The sequence below is a fragment of the Pempheris klunzingeri genome, chromosome 14, assembly GCF_042242105.1.
Source record: "Pempheris klunzingeri isolate RE-2024b chromosome 14, fPemKlu1.hap1, whole genome shotgun sequence".
Lineage (NCBI taxonomy): Eukaryota > Metazoa > Chordata > Actinopteri > Acropomatiformes > Pempheridae > Pempheris > Pempheris klunzingeri.
The window spans coordinates 6564203-6583808 of NC_092025.1; the positions used below are offsets into that span (position 1 = coordinate 6564203).

The window sequence follows — 19606 nt, forward strand, 5'->3', positions numbered from 1 at the left end:
GATGTCTCCCTTTGTGTATGGTTCATTTCTGTGATGGCCTGTCAGCAGCTGTCTTCCTACCTGGACTTGTCCTTTTCCCATGATCTTGTCCACGATCTCGTTGTCGTCCTTGTTGAGCATGCTTTTGTCGTAACACTTCTCGTAGCATAGGATCCGTAGGTACTGGGAGCCCTCCAACTCGATCTCAAACTCCTACTCAAAAACACAGATACAGAGAAGCAGAGGAAAATAGTCGCTTTTTGCAAAGAGATAAAATGGAGCAATGCAGAATAAAAGGAGGTGTCTCAAGGACTGACTTCGTTCCATTGTGGCTCTGTGGTGTCTCTGAAGACGCGGGTCTTGGCCTTGCTGACAAAGTATCCATACGAGTCCACTTCAAGGGTGCAGTACAGATCTAGGAGGAAACACAGGAGGTAGACGGATCCATTAAGAAAACTGGAGCCTTGTTGACACTGAAAAGCACTGAATAAACATTTAGGTTTCTTGACTCGTTTGTCATTGTGACATGATATGTGTGTAATTCTGTTTCGGAAGTCAAACTGTGTAACTCTGGAGTCAACTGACACATGTCTGTTAATCACATTTTTATTGTCTCGTAGTAAAAATACAGCCATTAAAAAGTTATTAGAGCCGTTGAAACAGACTTTTAGTGGGTAATGATGTAATTTCATGGAGATAATGTCCTTTAAATAAAGGTGAATATAATTACAGGCCAACAGTATTTCTTGTAATTTGGTTTCGCTACACTTACATCAAGTTTTAATATTATTTAGAACTCATGTAAGGCTGCAACTGACAATTATTTTCACAACTGAATAATCTACTGATTAATTTGTTTGATCATTTAGTAAATAGTTTGGTCAATAAAATATCAGTAAATAGAAAAAAAATATCACCACAAGTTTCCAGAGCCCAAAATGAGGTCTTAAACTGTATCAAAGTTCAGCAGCAGTCAAAATCATACAGGTAAAATCTGAATCAAATCAGATACAGTGCTTTATTGAAAAGTGTCACCCACACCTAAACCCATTTTCAAGTAGTAATGTTTGAAAGTAGGTTTTCACAATGACAGTAAATAAGTGTGAAATTCTGGAAGCAGATTTGTAATCAATGTGCGCTTAAAAGATAACAATGTTATGCTCCATCAAAGTGAAACAGCCCTTTGAATTCTCGATATGTTGTAGTTTGTCAGCTGACAAGACATCAATCTTCTGCATGTGTACGCAATCAGGACCAGCGAGGCCTCATACCACAGCCGTCAGTCCCCAGGGATCAGCTCACACTCGGCTCTTACACGCAGCAATTAAGTCTGTTAATGTGTTTCTTTAAATGCTGCTGTGGCAGTTCCTGCAGACCTCACCACCGGCTGTCTGTAAAGTGTCTATAGTACGTCCCGCAGCCTGGACCTGATCCCTGGGGTCAACCTCCATCTGACAGCATGATGGATGGATGTAGGGATCGACCTTTCACCAGGGGAGTCACCGAGATTGAGCGAAGGAGCTGGAGACAGAAGTGTGTGTGTGTGTGTCTGTGTGTGTGTGTGAGGGGGTGTCTCATATGCATATAAACACACACTTGCAGAATGACAGAGAATATGTTTACACAGCAACATCAAAAACAACAGCCTGACCTGTGCCATGGTTAACATTATGGAGAGATACCAAACATCCCACCTGGGTGAGCAAACATTCACACACATTGCCATATAACGATCGCAAACAGGACTATACAGTATAATGGAATCTCATTCCATCTGGTTTCATTCCTTTGTTATTTGTTTTCTCAGCATCCTGAAAGGCTTTGGCATAATTACCCCCAATGAGGAAGAGATTAGCAGCGGTGGTATGAGGGAAGTTCAGTGGCGGGGAATTCAGTGCGACCATCTGGGGGATATTTATTAAATGGAACATTTATCGTATGCTTCCGCTGTGTACGGAAGCATAACAGCTCGTGGCTGTCACCTCTGTTATGACATCTGACATCCCAAAAATACAAACTACCTTGCCAGAGTCGGCTTCAGTGAAGACGTGGGAGAACATTTTTGAAGTGTCAAGACTGATCCAGGTAGTTTAGACTTATATTTTAGTCACAATTCAGTGGTACTTTTTCATAACAGTTTTTTGTTTAGAAAAAAAGTGAGCGTAGTAAATGTAGTGAGGGCATCACAGGCTCTACTGTTAAAACTCTCTTCTTGATCTAGCTGCGGAGAAGAGGAGAGTGTATTCATAGTCCTAAATCACTCCCAGTTTTCTCTGGAAGTTGATTTCCTCTCCATTTGAAATGGGTTTATGTGCCCAGACCTAAAATCCAAATAAGGCCAGAGAGAGCATATTTAGAGAGGTCTTTTTGTGTCCTCGTAGTGGATCCAGGAGGGCCTTGAGAAGTAGGACAAACTAAAAGAGGCCTGGAACGCCATGAGTTTTCATTTTCCTGGCAGGTCACCATCAGGCTCAGAGTATGAGGGGGATAAATTGGTCAGCATGGGGTTTCTGACCCCTAAATGCAAGGGTTAATGGATACCATCCTTTTCCATCTCAATCAACTGAGGCCTGCAGCCCTTGTGGTGTGTGTGTGTGTGTGTGTGTTCTTATACAGGAGGCTAATCTTTACCTGAGGCTGTGTTGAATGTTGGGTCGAACGGCGGGTTAGAATTATTAGACAAGTGATAATCAGCTAAACTAATCTGTGACTCCGCCGCTATAAGTCCCAGCCACCAGAATGTGTATGTATTGGCGCTTTTCCATTACATAGTTTTAGCGCTACTCGTCTCGACTCACCTCTCCTCGACTTGGTTTGGGTCGTTTTCCATTACAGTAGCGTACCACCTCAAAGTGGGTGGGGTTGTCACAGCAATGCGGCCCGAAACTCCAGTGGCGTAATTTGTATGCGGCACAAACACAACTAAGGACATCGAGTGTTCAGTGGCCTGCAGTATGTTGACGTCACATTTCCGGCTCGACTCAGCTCTAGCCTAGTTGGTACTGAAAAAGTACCTGGTACCAGGTACTGTTGCCTAGTGGAAAACCCTACAGACCGAGTCGAGTCGAGTGGAGCCGAGTAGGTGGAAGTGGTAGTGGAAAAGCGCCATATGTTTTGCTTGAGGGCTTCAGGACAAAATATTCTTCTGAGAGAACAAAATAAGGAGGAAACTGGCATAATTGAATTGCTTTCATAGATTCCATAAGGTGAAAACTAATAAAATCATGGCAAACAATGAATGGGAATGCATGCAGCCATGGCTGGATTCGATTACATGCTGGAATCATAAGAGTCATAGGAACATGTGAACATTTAGGGCAGCCCCTTAATTTTTATGGGAACAGTAGCGGGTGACAAAAACTAAAGTTCTGATTCAAGCACTGTTAGTTTGAGGATGCTATATAGCTTTCTTTTGTCCAGTAGCAATTGCACCATTGCTTCATTATTAGTTAGATACAGTATGTCATATATGAATGAAGTTTTAACTGGTTGGTGTAGGAAAAGCTCATGCAACTAACTTGCAGATTACTGTCGCTGTGCTCACTTAAAATTCCTTGGTGACTTCTCTCACTTTGAATGTTCCTATGTAGCATAGGCAACTGCAATTTACAAGGGAACAATGTGCAATGTCACTTGTTGACACTAAAACATATACAAAAATAAACCAAGACGAAAGTGAAAATGTTTTGCACCTCTCTACTAGGTCATGTTTTCCACTGATTCTTTTTTTAACAATTTTTGGGAGATGCTTGACTCCCAGCTCCTTCCTCTGTGACCCAGTTTGACTACTTTGCCCTGGGCGGAATTTAAAGCCCTTTCCCACTGGGGGGTGGGGGTGGGGGATTGTTGTGACATAAATAACACTGCTCCAATAAGATATTCTAATACATATTTATGTGATTTTTCAATCAAAAAAAGAAAAGAAAGCTGATGATTACACGTCTATTAAACAATCTGTACTACTGAATAATGACTGCTATTTGCAGTCAGTACGTGATTCTGATGTGATAATAATTACCACATGCAATAACAGAGAGCACATACTGTACACTATTATGCAAAAGAGCAGTAAATAGCTTCAGAATCCTCGTACAGGATGCTAGACTTGAGGGGGAAGTCAACACAATGAGAAATGTCTTAGGCAGAGACAGTGAAGGAGACGTCAACAATGCAACTGAGACCACAGCGAAGCTCTAACAGACACACACTGGCTGAATTACACAACTGCACAACATCTACAGAAAAAGGCAAATCTGATCCTGTCATTACGCTACATCTGGAGGAAATGGTGTAATTTTAGTAATTTGTGGTACTGGTGCAAAATATACAGGCAGGAAAAAACTATGTTGAAGACAATGTCTACCATCAGCTCTATGATCTCTGAGTGCTGGAGGTTTCATGATCAGGACTCTAAAGGGATATTAAAAAATATGACAAACATCCATCTATTTCTGAAAGGGGGAAAAAAACAACACACTATTGGCAGAAACACACATGTAAACTTCTATGCAGTTAGAAGTCAGACATTTCAACACAAAATGTTTATAGGACACAGAGGAAAGAATTCAGCACTAATTAAAACACAAGATGCAAGGCTTCTCGTCAAGCCTCGCACCAATGCACTGCAGTGCGCAACAACTGAATCAGAAAAATTGGAGCAAGCGTCTGTATTGATAAAATGGATTCATTGCACTATGATATAATAGCATCAATCATCTCTTTAAATTTCACATTAAATGTTTACCAGCAGTTGCTCATTTTAGCATCATGGGTGCTTACAGTGCTGTCCTAACCTAAGAACACAGGTGTTCAGTGGCAGCGGTGGTACACTGTGGGTGCAGCTGGTATGTGGCTCTTTATTACAGAGATCGTTGGAAACATAGCTGAATATAAAACACTTAGAGTGTAGAATTGTGTTGTGTGAACTGAACTACGGCATACATCTGAATTAATCATGACAATTCTGAACCAACACTTCAGTACTGTCTTTTTTTTTTCTGTCTGATCTTTGGAGTTGATTTCAAGGCTTTAGGTACACATATTAAACTGTACTGTATACTGCAGAATGTCCATGCTGTCTGACTGCCCGTCTTCTTCTGTCTTCTTTCTGCTCCAAGAAATCATTGGCTACAAGGTTTCTTTGTCCATGAAACAGAATATGTAACATTTACGCATTTTATAGATGAGTGCCTCTGTAATGGGCGTCATCATCATCACCACCACCACAACGCACCATCAACCCGACACTCCCTCCATGGCCTGCATGCAACACCCTGGCTCTATACGCTTCACTGGACACACTGACTCAAATGGTATCAGTCAAAATACCCAACTTCCCTCTGCACACACACAAAAACACAAACGCACACTTTCTTCATTTTTAAAGCCTTCAACTCTCCACACTCCATCGAGGATCAAACAGGCTTTCAGAGAAGAGAGCTTTCCAATCCATTACCCGCAAAATTTTAACGGGCCAGCTTTCACATTCTAAAGGCTGTCATGGTAACTGAGGAAATTACATTTCTTCATCTCTGTCTCTCCCAGATATTGGATATTTGAACCGGTGCTTGTGCAACAGGGCACAAAGTGTACCGCAGCAGCTGTCCACTACTGACACGTCTCAAACCAATGTCCTGCCAACATTACACATCTGCACACTTTGTTATACAAAGGAAGATTTGTGTAGGGTCGGCAGAGATAACTGGCATTATGTTCACCAACAGTGCAGCTAAGACTCTAAGACGTTCTCTCTCTTTCCTTTTGTGTTTTTGTGTCATTTGTGATGTCTGCTGAATTAAAACAACCACAGAAATTTCACTGTGGCTTCCTCAGCTCCTCTGAGACTCTCTCTCTCGCTCCCCGGTCCTCTATACTATTATCCTCCATCCATCTGGTCATCTCTGTTTTGGGCAATGGCATGATGGAAACTGCATGTGCAGTGACTGACTGTATCATGTGTTCCGCTGGCAGACACATTTATGCACAGCAGTTATGTGTGAGGGGATGCTGTGAGCACAAGTGTGGTAAGAAAAAAAATGCTGTTTCTGGCTGACTCACTGGCTGACTCCTTGAATCCTTTGGCAGAGTGGACGATCACATGGAGAAAGCCGTACAGGCCAGGAGTCTCCTCATCTGGAAAACAAGCACACAGAGAGTTAGTCCAGTGCCAGTGCAAATACAGTGATGTAATGTACTCAAAAGTCATTCAAAATGAGAATAATTGTGTACATAAAACAAAGCAAAGATGAACAGCCAAGCGCCAATAATGATTTGTAAGATGTCAGTTTCTTAGCGTCGTCAGCGACTTCATGTCAAACAATTCTCTCTTTATTGTTTACTCAGCTGAACGACAGCCTTGCATGGCTGTATGTTCTTAATCTCACAAACATTCACTTCCTCTTGAACAGGTGCCATTACCAGGCTGAGAGGATGGATTTACGACGTGTGTGAATTTAGGAGAGTTTTCAGCAAATCCGACTCGAAACTATTGTACGAGCGAGCCTCACAGAAAAAAGTAGGTGAGATTTAGGAAAACACTACGACAATGTTCTTGCTTCAGGTCCTCCGTATAGATACCACCTTAACTTTCACTTCTAAACTCTCAATGGCTAGAACCATATGGATTAGTCAATCAACATAAAATTGCTGAGTTGGAGGCATTTCATTCATGTCAGGCTGGGTGGCCCAAACTGTAGATAAACATTAACCTTTAATAACATCCACTCCCATAACTGTTCTCACCCAGTTACGAATTTATGCTTGTGAAGAGGCACGTGAAACTTCAGATGACATTAGCCAGGAGTACAGTGCACCAAAAATTGGCTGAACAAAATAACTCACCTAAGTGAAAAATTAACTATTATTATAACCTTTCATCATATTGGTATCAGACCTCACATCAACAAGCACAGTCTTCTGCTATATCAACTCGAGCTGGCCGCTGAGTGGAGGTTTGTGGGAGGACATTTGTTGGGTGGCCTGATATGCCCCCCCCGTCCCGCTGACAGGCACATGAAGAGAGACACTCTTGCTTTGGTTGAGGCCTGTGAAGCCTGGCTGTTTCCTGGTAAATAAACTATGATGGGAGGTTGCAGGACTGTTTGGAGCTGCACTGTAAGTGGCTGACAAGAGAGCAGTCAGCCCTGCTGTGAGTGTGTGTGTGTGTGTGTTAGTTATACATAAGCAACAGGGGACTTTCACAGGGAGAGAGTTCAAAGGTTCAGCTTCGAGGTGGCCTATGTGCTGCTTTTAGAGCAAAACTGAGATCTGCTTCTTTCAATTATGCTCCAACTTGAACAATAAACAGTGGATATCCGTTAACTAATATATGATAATTAATAACAATCCTGTTAAAAAAAGGGAGTGAAATGAAAATGTGAGTATTTAAGGTCTGCAATATCATCCATCACCTTAGTTATGAAAAACATTCCTTCACCAGCTGGTCTCCATTTAAACCCCTACTGTCATTGAGGTGTGTGTGTGTGTGTTTGTGTGTTTGTGTGTGTGTTTATAACGTGGGGCCTGTCCTATGTCTTAACATTCAGATCACATCTTAGTTGGAGCAAATCAAAGGATAAAAAAGAAATCTGACATTGTTTTCACAGCTAAAAATTCAAACTGCTTTGAACGGATGATTAAAATTTTATTTTAACCTGTCATCATAGCGAAATATTAATCTTGGGGATTTGTTGGTTAAGGCTGATCTTCCTCCAACAAATACATCCTCTTTTATCTCTTTTACAAGATGAGAACAAGAAATGCGGAGCATGTTCGACATTTCAACATCCACAAAGAGGGCAAGTCAGAGAATAGCAGAGCATTGTAGCAACATTTTCTGGAAAGATGTAATGTAAATGTCCTGTTTCAAAGGCAATTCATTCAATATCATCTTTAAGATACTTTTATGTTGGAAATGAGAAGGTCGAAGAGAGGAGAAGGTGAGGCTAATCCTCTGATGCTTAATAAACCTTGTAAATAGTTTTACGTCTAAACATTTGTTTTTGTTGGGATTTCTTTATACTTGGTTTAATTAATCAAACCTTGGCTTAATTATAGACATGGAGAGTGTGTATCATGTTTTTTAAGATTTGAATTTTTAATTTGAAACATAAGCATGTAAATCAATTCTAAACTGATATTAAAGCTTAGACCTTTCTCTGGTGATTAGCTGGAAGTGATGTGCTATGTTTCTAGTTTGTTTTGAATAATTAACATGAGCACATTCGGGAAAAAAAAGCCCCTATCCCCCTCAGATTGATTAAAAAAAGGCATAGTACTATACGCCTCTTTTTCTGCTGGCACTGTATAAAAAGCTTCAGCACAATGAATACGCCTGCTTCCCTCTAAGTTCACCAGAGGGCAAAATTTAAATAAAATAACCAAGGATCCCTCTGATCACCACTTTAAAAAGGTATTGGATGTCAAAATAATGGCTCACTTGCACAGAGATGCCATTGTATAAGAAACAAACATGGATCTTTTTCTTCTGTATGATGACAGGAAGTTTTAAGACAGTTTGCACTTTGAGTGTCTTGAAACCTTTCTGTGAGATCTGTGGTTGTGTGCATGTATTGTGAGTGCATGCCAGAGCAGAGACACTCGTGCCATTCGGGGAGATCAGAGTAGGTCGGCCAGATGACTTTAATGTCACCACCAGCCTCTGAAAGTGGTGCAATGTGGAGATCTGGAGCAAAAACAAACATATAGGAGCTGAGAGCTCAGTGCAGGGCGCCGCTGACACACTGCGCGGCATTGACTGCTACGAGCTAGATGGGAAACATATTGTAACCTAGATTCTCTCCTGCAAGGCCCCCCTCTCTCATTATGTGGCTTTTTTGAGCTGAGAGTGTAATGGGTGCCTTTGTGTGAAGTTAAACTCAAAGCAGAGAGGAGAGGAAGGAGCAATGGGAGACCGCGTGTTTGTGATTGTGGAAAAAAAGAAAGCGAGAGAAACCTACAAAGCACCCAAACATAAGAGGACAAGAATAAAGAAGATATTGTGTGTGAGTGTTTCTTACCGTCTTTGTTGCTAGTGACAGGAATGTTGTGGACAGTTCGGAGTTTGAAACAGGAGCTGGTCAGGACCTGGAGCTCAACAGAACTTAAAACACACGCCTGGAGATCTGAAAAACCACCATACCAACCACATAGTTATGGTCAAACTTTCACTCTGTGGCACTGTGTGTAAAGTGGTTTCATACCACTTTAAGATGAAGCATCCATTGTTTTTAAGGCTAGACACGGTCAATAGAACAATCATTTTCAAGGCCAGTGTTACCTTTCTTCTGTAATTTCTGGATGCTTTCCCTCCACTCTGACCTCTCATAGTCAGAGGAGAGGAGGAACAGGTAGCTCTGATAGACACAGAAAAAAAACACTCAAACACATGATGGGCATTAAGTCTGCACTAAAACCATAACTGAAAGAGCTAAAAGAGATCAAGAAATTCGAGAGTAGTAGCAGATAAAGTTTCAAGTACAAATGTATCTAAAAACCTCTAGAAAATATCTGACCTTAAATCATCTCATTTATCAGAAGATTTTTATTTTGGCAACCTAAAGGACTCTTTTACAACGCACACGTCTCCCTCTAGTGGTGAGACTGGATCATTGCAGTAACATGGATTCAGAGAGACCGGATGGGATGAGTAGATCACCTTTCCATGTTTGTTGTGGATGCGGAAGGGGATGGTGGGGGAGTTCAGGAGCAGCCATGACTCCTGCTCATTCATTTTCTTCCTCAGACGCTCCACACGACTCTGACCCTTCGGTGCTTTCTACACACACACACACACACACACACACACACACATTTTTAGACTCAGCGTGACACTCAGTGACACTTACACTCAGTGAATATCACCATCTACCAATGTCCATCATAAAGAAACATCCACAAATCTGCTAAGAAATCATAGATGAAAGACGACCATTTCATGCTTTATGCTGAGTTTTTTTCAGTGTCAAAGTAATCCAGTGATAGCTGTCTGTCCATCCATGAGTGCACTGAAAAACAGGAACTTATTATAGTTCATTCAGCATACTTTTAAAAGGGGCTCAAATTGTAGCCCATAACCGACTAACTTACTCCATGGCTGTTTTAATTTTAATCATAGCTGACATCTGATTCTTAAGACTCCACTTTAAGAACTGTGAACTCACAGTTGGTTTATTACATTTCCCGAGGTTTATCAACACCTGCATGCATGTTGCTTTTTCTCCACTCTCAAGTCTATTAAATCATGACAGGACACTGAAATGCAATTATAATGTCAATTGAATGTTTGTGCCTCCACAAATATGATTTGTAGAAGGATGGATGATGAAAGACGTACTGAAATGAAATCAAACTTTAAACTGTTATCAACACCGGAGTAGCACACTGGAAAAACATGAGTTTTTTTCTAATATAAAACTATGGTGTTGGGGGTGATTTTGTGACAAGTTCATATGCCATTTTGTATATTACAATTGGGCATTAAATATTATCTACAGTGTCGTAACTGTTGTCAGGTTCTTATCAGCACGGTATCTGCTTATCAAAGTCTTCCCCGTTTTCCAGGAAAGACTGTGGATAAGCCCCTGGAATGGAGCGCTGTGCTGCGAGAGTCTTTAAATATAATTTAAGGATCTCAGCTTCTTGTCAGCATTGAAGGAAAACAAATACACACATCCGCCCAGCCCTCACCAGGAAGCCATGAGTCAGAGCCTGGATACAATCAGCCGAATCTCTCGCTGCGTTGGCTTAAGTCTGACTAAATACCAGTCGTGGTCACTCGCTGTGCCCTGGGTGGGCGAATTTAACGCTGCTAGAGGGGAATAACAGGAACTCTCTGCTCCTGAAGCCTTCAGTGTGTCTCAGCCAGGGGCGCGGGGGAGTATTATTGTCTGTACTTATAACTGCTGGAGGCTTATAGCATCACTCACGATTCTTTTAGCACTGATAGAATAGAGAAGAAAGGCTGATGCAATGGCAAACATTTTGCAATATAAGTGTGACGCAGCACATTGATCAGTGGTGGAAATCACAGTAACAATGTAGAGAGTTGGAGGGAAAGCATTTTTGAAAAGGTTTAATTTTTCCCCAGTTTAAGGATCTATACTGTACATACTGTTCACTTTTTTGTCTGTGTTTTCTCACAGCTGTCACCACAACTGCAGGGGTTTCCAAACGTGTGTATGCACATTAAACATTACCGTGACCCTGTCTAAGACAAACAAAGGTGTGGGTAACAAAAACTGAGATAAAACGAAGGTGCAGTGGTTCCAGTACAGAATCACTGACGGAGGTGTTTCTAATAATAAGAACTCAGCAACGGACTCATTTTGAGGAACCCTGAAAGGCCTTGCTAAGAGAAGAGACGCCAAAGGTTTCATATATTTCTATAAATTTTTACCAGCAAATCATACAAATATAGCTTCAAAATTCCTCTTCTTGTCCTTCTGTCCTCTGAGTTAACACTGTGTCACTTTGCGTCAAATGCTAATAAATTTTGGAATTTATTTCAATGCGACTCCCATAAGGTTATTAATAAATCTAATGAAATGTGGATGTATTATATCAATCTATCATCAATCAAACAATCAATCAATCTATCAGCTGCCCCCCAACCCTTATCTGGTTCCACTAGTCTTAAAAATAGTCACTAATTAGCAGACACACTACAACAGGACACTCTCCTGTGGAGACTTTCTGAATGGGTTCCAAACCCTTACACTTCTTTTGTGTTATACATATTTATATATTAATAGTGGTTTCAGTCAACTGTCTGCTAACTGTGTCATCCTAAACCATAGGAAACCTTTGGATTTGGCTCCACATGCCAGTAAAAACCAGCATGATTACCTTCTCTTTCTGTATCTCGCTCTTTAAGACTGAGATCTTGGTCTTCATCTCCTCGATCTCGTGCTCTGGCAGGACTTGGACACTGGGGCAAGAATCGGAGTCGTCCAGGGTCTGGAAAGTCAGGTCCGCTAGAGGGATGTACCACTTACACTCGTACTGCTGGTGGCGACTGCAGATGGACAGAGGGGGAAAGGATGGAAGCAGGCAAAAATACAGGGATTCAGAGGGAAAATACATAACAAAATTGGTCACAGAATCATACAATAAATCCTCCATCCTTCTTTAGGAGTCACCAAACCAGCTGAGGACGCACAAAGCTGGGGAGATCTACAGAACAAAGACATTGAAAAAACATCTGCGAATTCTCAAACAAATTAAGTCAAATGGCCGTTTTCCAGACATGAAAAATGAGAGATGCATCAAAATAGAAGTCATAATTTGAGGAAGCTTTGAAATTCCAAAAATAATATATCTTGTTTAATGTTGACAAAATTATTCTTTGTAAAAGATGATTTAATTTATCACTGAGCTGTGGTGTAAAGACATTACTGTAATGGATAAACATCATTATAAAAAATAAGTTAGACATTCACAGTTTTATTAAAAAAGAAAAAAAATCCTACCAGCCTCACAAATGACACTAACTATATTAATGAAAATGATGCACGCTCAGCAACTTCCACCAGCACTGAGAAGATTGATCTGCATTGTCACTAATGAAACTTTTATTAGCATTTCTGGGTGCTGCACAGTCAACTCATTACCAGCACGACATCTTCATCAGAAGGCCACTTGATAATGACAATCCATAATGAAGACAATAATTCTCATACAGTACAGTATGGTACATCTAAAATGTTCATTTGAAATAGATTATTCTACATTCGAAACTGCTGTAAACAGGTTGGTTTTGGATGTTTTTTGTGTTCTCAATTAGAGGAACACAGATGTAAAACAAGACAAAACAGTGCCTTTTATTTTACTGTCAGTAAATTATGCAGAGATCCTTTTGTTTATGTCAAATCTTTTGTCTTATATATTGCAATTTGTGATAAAAGACTAACAGGAATCTATTTTAGAGATGCATTTGAACTTGGATTGTTCACCTTTGTTGACCAAATTTACTTTTGGTGTGTGTAGTTTGGACTTCCATTCAAAGTGTATTCACATCAGCACAGCAGAGATGGGATATTCATTTCTTTCTTAGCCACACACTTTCATTTTATACCCCTCGAAGCCACTCCTGGGCCTCTGATCTCTCTCGTCACCCCATCTATTATCAGACCCTCTGCATCTCAACGTTTTCTGGTCTTTTGGGAAATCTCTTTGTTTCACAGACCATCCGTTCCTTTTCTTTCGAGCTTACACTGCTGCTTACAGCTGATCTCGTTACACTGAAACACGGCCTTGCAGATTTTGCACGTAGGATACATAATTAAAAAGGTGGGGCTCAGTTAGACACATGAGTAGAATATGAATACATCATCCCCCCCTAGACCTTTACTAACAGTAGCAATGGTGGAATATGCATACAAAAAATGGTAAAATATGTAATCAGGAAGTGAAACACGTAGCAGTGGAGTCTATGTAAACATAAGTAATTCCAACATGACAGAAGAGAGATAATCAGAGGATATAATATAATAAAGGATCCTCAATGACTTAACCCAACTGTGTGTGTGTGTGTGTGTGTGTGTGTGTGTGTGTGTGTGAGCCTGTAGGCGGCACGCTGAGATAACACTTCAGACCACAATAGTTTGATTTACAGATCTAGTAGTTATGGCAACGCTGCATGTGTGGCTGCAAATGACAGAGACGAACGCTAAATGTCAACCAAAATAAGATCCAATCAGGCTAACAGCGACCGCCATGCTGATGAAGCAGCCGACAAGCAATCCCGTAAATGTTACACTTAATCTATGGACATGTGTCAAGCCTTTAGATGTAGAAATACACACACTCAATCAGATTACCCTCTGCTAGTGCTTACACATTTTTCTGAATAACACCTTCATCCTCACTTGCTATTCACCATGACTATCTGTCACTCTCCTCCTCACTTTACAATACCGGAGACAATATGCCTGCTAGTCTTTCTCTTTGTTAGTGAGACTTCAAAAAGACTCCCTGCTTTGCAGAGCTGGGAACAGAAATAGAGACGGGATCTTTTGTAAAGTGCCCGTGTCATCCTTTCTATTTCACTGTCGGGGCTTGACTTGCTGACGTGGAAGGCAAAATGAATGACATAAAGACAGAAACATCCTGAAAGGGTGAATATTTAAAGGTACATTGAAATGGCTCTGTGCTAAATACACTGTTTTGATACTCTGGATGAAGAGGAGAAGGTAAAGGGGACTCACCCCACAGCTGTCTTCTTCATCTTGGCACAGAGCAGCAGATCGGTGAAGAGGAAGACGTGTCGTAGCTTCCTGGAGCTTTCCGACACCTCCACCAGGAAGCCATCCTTCACCAGCTGACGGGCCTAAGGGAACACCTGATGTCATGTCTTGTTGTGCCACCAAAGCAATACACAATACTGATGAACTTCACACCATGGGGGTCAAATGAGTAAATGAGTAAGTATGGAAAATTGTGAGATAAACTGTTAAGGGGAATTCAGTGTGTTTTGTAATTGCTTCACCTTGGATTTGAACTAGTACCTTGATCAAATTGTGGTTGCACAGGAAAAATGCAACTCTAAAATCACTACTCCCTATCAGCTACAGTCACTTTTCAATAGTCTGTATTAGCCAAGTGTTTCTTAAAGGCCTGGTAGTTGCGTAATGATACACAGCCAAAACCAAAACACATTCTTACGCCCTGCAACAGCCTAAAGCAACAGACGCTGTCTTTAGTTCGTTTTAAAGAGAGAAGTATGTGTGCCTTGTTTGTTTGTTAGTTTGTTTCTTACTTAAAAGTGCCCTGTGGATTTTTAGACCACTAGTAACACTATGGAGCAATGCTTTTACAAGAATGTCCCTGTTTGTTTGTATCGTTTTCCTTTTCAGGCTATTCCACTGACTGAAAGTTGGTGGGATTAATACAGCAACAAAAGCAGCGAAGGAAAAGACTGTAAGCTAGCAACAAGGATGGAAATATTGCACAACTAAAAACATTCAAAAATTCATCTTTGCAAATGTTTTTTAAAGAAAGATGTGCATTCAACGTGTTTGTTAGACCTCAGGGGGGACTCCACTGATTTTACACATCAAAGTATGTTTACAGGTCTTAGGGAGTACTACTGTATAATGGCAAAAAAAAGTTTTTTGGGTCCAGAGGGATCTGCATGAAATCTGATAAACTGCCTTAAGTGATGTCTAAGAGACAACAAGTCTGAAAATTAAAATTATTTGAGGGTGCAGAGTTAACAGACCTTTGCAGCCTGCTCTGCTCAGTTTGAGGACTACGTTGGCTGTGAGCATCATATCACATCTGAATCTCTCGCTGAAGTGTCTGCAGTCGGGCTGTATTGTGGATAATGTAGGTGCCAGGCGTTGATAAGGAAGAGGGATTTGTGGAATGTGTTCCAGTGTATCGATCTTAATCTTTTTTGTTTAAACTGTCATCTTGAGTCCAGCAAAGTTGTAGGAGTGTAATGCTAAAATGGTAAGAGTGCTCTTAAGGATGCACACAATGCGTTTTTGTGAGAAACAACAAAGAAGAAGAAAACTTCACAGGGCACCAAATACATTCAATATTTAAACATTCTGATGATCTCTTTTGCCTCTAGAGGTTTAGTTCAGAAGTTGTAGTTTGGAAAGGGTCTTAAAAGGGTCGTTAGATTGCAGAGTTTTACAATTAAGTCAAAACACAAAATTATATGTCATACTTCAGGAGAAGAAATAGGTTCAGCCACAGAACACATAGAAGTTTATGATTGACTGGAACAGTTTTTTCAACCCTCTGAGGCTACGTTCTTCTTGTACTCAATGACACAGCGCCGAACTTCAAAGTCCTCTATTGATATATTATGTTTTTGCTGAAACCAGCTAAAAAGGAAACCTGGAGATTACTGGGAAAAAGACAGCATCTACTGCCTTTCTATTTCATATAGCACCCAAAGACATTATGTGTGCTCTATCTAGCTATTTGTAGGCATTTAAAGGGTAATTTCTAAGTTGGAACCTCATAGATCAATAGAGTATTCACTTACACATAATCTAACCATAATTAATCAAACACACACACGCACACACACACCTCTCCCTTAGGCGTGGTGACAGCAGTCCTGCGGGGGTCGATCTCCTCATTGATGGAGGAGAGGAAGTTCTGAGATATCCGCAGAGCGTCCTGCAGGAGGGGAAAGTCCGGGTGGTCCTTCGGAGTGTGTTTCAGCAAGTCCTGCGAGACATGTGCAAACACGAACGGTTACTTTGATGAACACAGGCATGACCTGTGCTTATTGCACTGTGAAAGCACAGAAATAACAGTAGGTGCAAAAAGTGGTTTTAAAATTTAAGTCATTTTGACCTAAATCCATTCCTCTTTTCTAACAAAATCCATCCGAGCATTCGCAGAAGTTCTGATTTAGCTTTATAATCTTATTCTAAACATAACCGCATTACACATAGACAGCTTTCATATAGATACATCAGTGACCTCTGAAAATCTTGTTTTTTATGTTTTCATAAATGTTTTTATTAAAGCTGCTCTCATCAGTATAGCAGAGTGATGAACAGGACAGCTGATAGCAGAGGCTTGAGAAGCCACCTTACTTCCATAACAAACACTGCCAATTTTCACAGCCTCTTTATTCACATGAGTGACAGGAACATAACCTTTGTAGAAACACGCGCTGTAGCCTTCGATGCACCGGGCATCTTGTTGTTCTGACAGTTTTATGCAAACGTATTCATACAATACACTCCTGTAACATAACTAGACACATCTCTGCTTGCTGGATTGGCAGTTTCCACTTGATTATTACTCATCCAAAGAGGCAGTTATACAAGCTGGGAGGACACTGGGAATAACAACAAAAAGCAGGCTTCGACTTCCCAGACTATGAAGAGTCATTACAACAGTTATATTATTTATATTATCACTTTGGGTGAAATGATACTTTAAAGCGCAAGTTGTGTACTCACATGAAGGACCAGGGTGCTTCTGGTGACGCGGTCGATCGGCTTGTACAGGAGAGCTGTGGGGAGAGGAGAAGAGGGCTCTGATTCAGTGTCGCTTGCACACAAGTCTATTCATGCAGACACACACACACACACACACACACACACACACACACACACACACACACACACACACACACACACACACACACACACACACACACACACACACACACACACACACACACACACACACACACACACACGAGGTCACAGTTCCACCGCTCCATCAAGGACAAACACTCCCACTCTCAGCTCATACCGAGTTAAACACAGCACCTATAGTAGTCTGGCTGATGATGAGATTCTTGGGCTGACGACATTCAGTGTAATGACAACAAGGATTTATACTGCTAGAGTGTCTTTTAGCAATACATGCAGCTGCCCATGAACTTTGACCTCCCTGTGAAGGAAAGCAAGCAATATGACAGAGGATCATATTGTCGTTATTTAGAAAATAAAAACTGTGACTATACAGTGTGCGTGTTCTCCTATAGATTGAAGGTAGGGGAGTGCAGCAGCAGATCGTTACACACACACACACACACACAGAAGTCTGTAGGCAGGCTGTTTAACATGCAGGCCATCTACGGGGTTGATGCTGCAGCCTCCTATTGGTTCTGATACAGTTTGCTGTCACTGCATTTTGGGCTGCTACTAGGTAAACTGCAGCCTGCCGGGACGCTGGACTTTCAGAGCATCTCTCTGAAACAAGCAGATGCAAACGCAAACAGCGCATATGATTGAACGTATGCGTGTGTAAAAAGACACGCGTCCCACCGCCACGTGCCTGTCTTTAAATCACAGTTTAAGCCTGCACCACCACACTTTGCTGGTTTCGCTGTGAGGCGGCTTTACTGCTGACGTGGTGTGAACAGCAGCAGGTCTGACATACATTGACAGCTCTAGGTGAGAAACTCCCACAGCCAGGACAGAGGGAGAGACAGAAAGAAAATGGAGAAAAAAAGATGCAGCCGAGATGGGCAGCAGGCAAGGTGGCAGATGTGAGAAGCCTTGGGGAGTGATGACTAAGAAGCAAACTCACATATAGATGTATAAGAAGAGAAAGGGTATGGAGGCTGAGTGAGAGGACTTGAATTTTCTGGGTTTCCTCTCTCAGACGTGGGTTCAAGCTGCCCTCTGATGAAATGCCAAAAAATGTCTCAAGGTTTCAAATAATAATGCCACTGGTGTCACGAAGCATTATCAAAAAAAAGAAAAAGAATACTAATGTTGCTCTAGTATGAAACATAAAGGTATGCTGAAAACAAACCAGATCTACAAGGGCATAGAAATCTATAAACCAGCTGACAATGTCCCTAATCTCCATTTATTAAAGGGAAAGACTTAAAGCAAATGATACTTAAACTGAGGGGAGGAAAAGCTAGCCAAGTGAAACAGAGAAATGTGATGTGCCCTCTGTATGCAGGGCAGGTCGTCCAAGGCAGACAGTGCTCCCACAGAGAGGTAGAAACAACGCTACTCCTTCCCTCCAATGTTACACTCATCTGTTTAAACCATTGAACATTGAACCCCCCCCCCCCCCCCGCTTTTCTCCCTCTGCACTCACTTTTGAGTGTTCATTTCATTCTCCTTTCTTCTGGCCTCCTACTTCAACTAAAAGAAATGAAAGAAACCTACAGGGAATGTGTTCAGATCTACTGATAGGGCTTGTCATGTTAAACTTTACGCACTCATATATGCTTGTACACACACACAGCTACAGCAAAAGACCAAAGAGAATCTTCTAGAGGGCCTTGGTGATGCTCTTTGAAGTTTCTCCACCCCCTGGTCATTAATAATGCGGCCTTAACCAATGGTCCTGATTCACTGAACCAATACTGCTCCCTCCTGGAGGATTAACTAGAGGACCTACACTGACTAAAAGGGATGAACACCTCTAATTACGTGTGTGTAGGTGTATATTCACCTCATATACAGGTACTTTAAGAAAGTTCAGGTGACTCTCTGTTACCTTGGGTACAATTTAAGTATGACATTCTAGTCTGGTACATTTAAGTCACTATTACGACTAGATGTGAGTGCCATTGATGGCTGTGTGTTAGTCCGTACATCAGCACTGATCATCACTTTGTGCCACATGCTCCAAATACAACTGCACTTTGGTTCTACTTGGAAACAAGAGTTCACAGCAACACTAACTGCTTCGTGAGATTGTGACTAAGCACTGTGGTCCTTCGAGCTACATGCTAACATCAGTATGCTAACATGTTCACAACAACACTGCTAACATGCTGATGTTAAGCAGGTATACTAATTACTAGTTACTAGTTAGCATACTAACATTGCTCATTAGCACTGAACACAGCGTGCAGCTGAGGTTGGTTGGAATGTTATTAGTTTTGCAGGTATTTGGTCAAAAATCAAAGTACAGGACGTGATCATATAATGTTAACAGAAACGTCAATAACTCCTTTTACTGCTTTTAAAACACCTGAGTATCCTTACTTAGGTCATCCTCAACCTGCTCAGTGAGCTCAGTGATCGGAAATGCCTTTGTTTTTCTTTCTTTCATGCTATTTATCCATTTCTTCTTCTCCTCCTCCTTCCATTCCTAATATTATAATTATATATTGAGAGGTATGAATAGTCTCATTACGCTGTATTCCAGGGAAACATCATCCTGTATCCTGGATGAC

At 41.2% G+C, this 19606-nt stretch overlaps 1 protein-coding gene across 3 annotated transcripts in view; it reads right to left on the reverse strand.

Annotated features, from left to right (window-relative positions):
* abr (ABR activator of RhoGEF and GTPase) overlaps positions 1-19606 on the reverse strand; it is a 122343-nt gene that overhangs the window by 37820 nt on the left and 64917 nt on the right. For all 3 annotated transcript variants that reach the window (XM_070843239.1, XM_070843240.1, XM_070843241.1), the window contains 10 exons: positions 16911-16963; positions 16024-16164; positions 14184-14305; positions 11824-11992; positions 9635-9754; positions 9257-9332; positions 8997-9101; positions 6037-6111; positions 297-394; positions 61-192 (listed from right to left, as the gene is read on the reverse strand). In XM_070843239.1, coding sequence (XP_070699340.1) covers positions 61-192; positions 297-394; positions 6037-6111; positions 8997-9101; positions 9257-9332; positions 9635-9754; positions 11824-11992; positions 14184-14305; positions 16024-16164; positions 16911-16963 — 1091 coding nt within the window. The remainder of the gene's footprint in view (positions 1-60; positions 193-296; positions 395-6036; positions 6112-8996; positions 9102-9256; positions 9333-9634; positions 9755-11823; positions 11993-14183; positions 14306-16023; positions 16165-16910; positions 16964-19606) is intronic.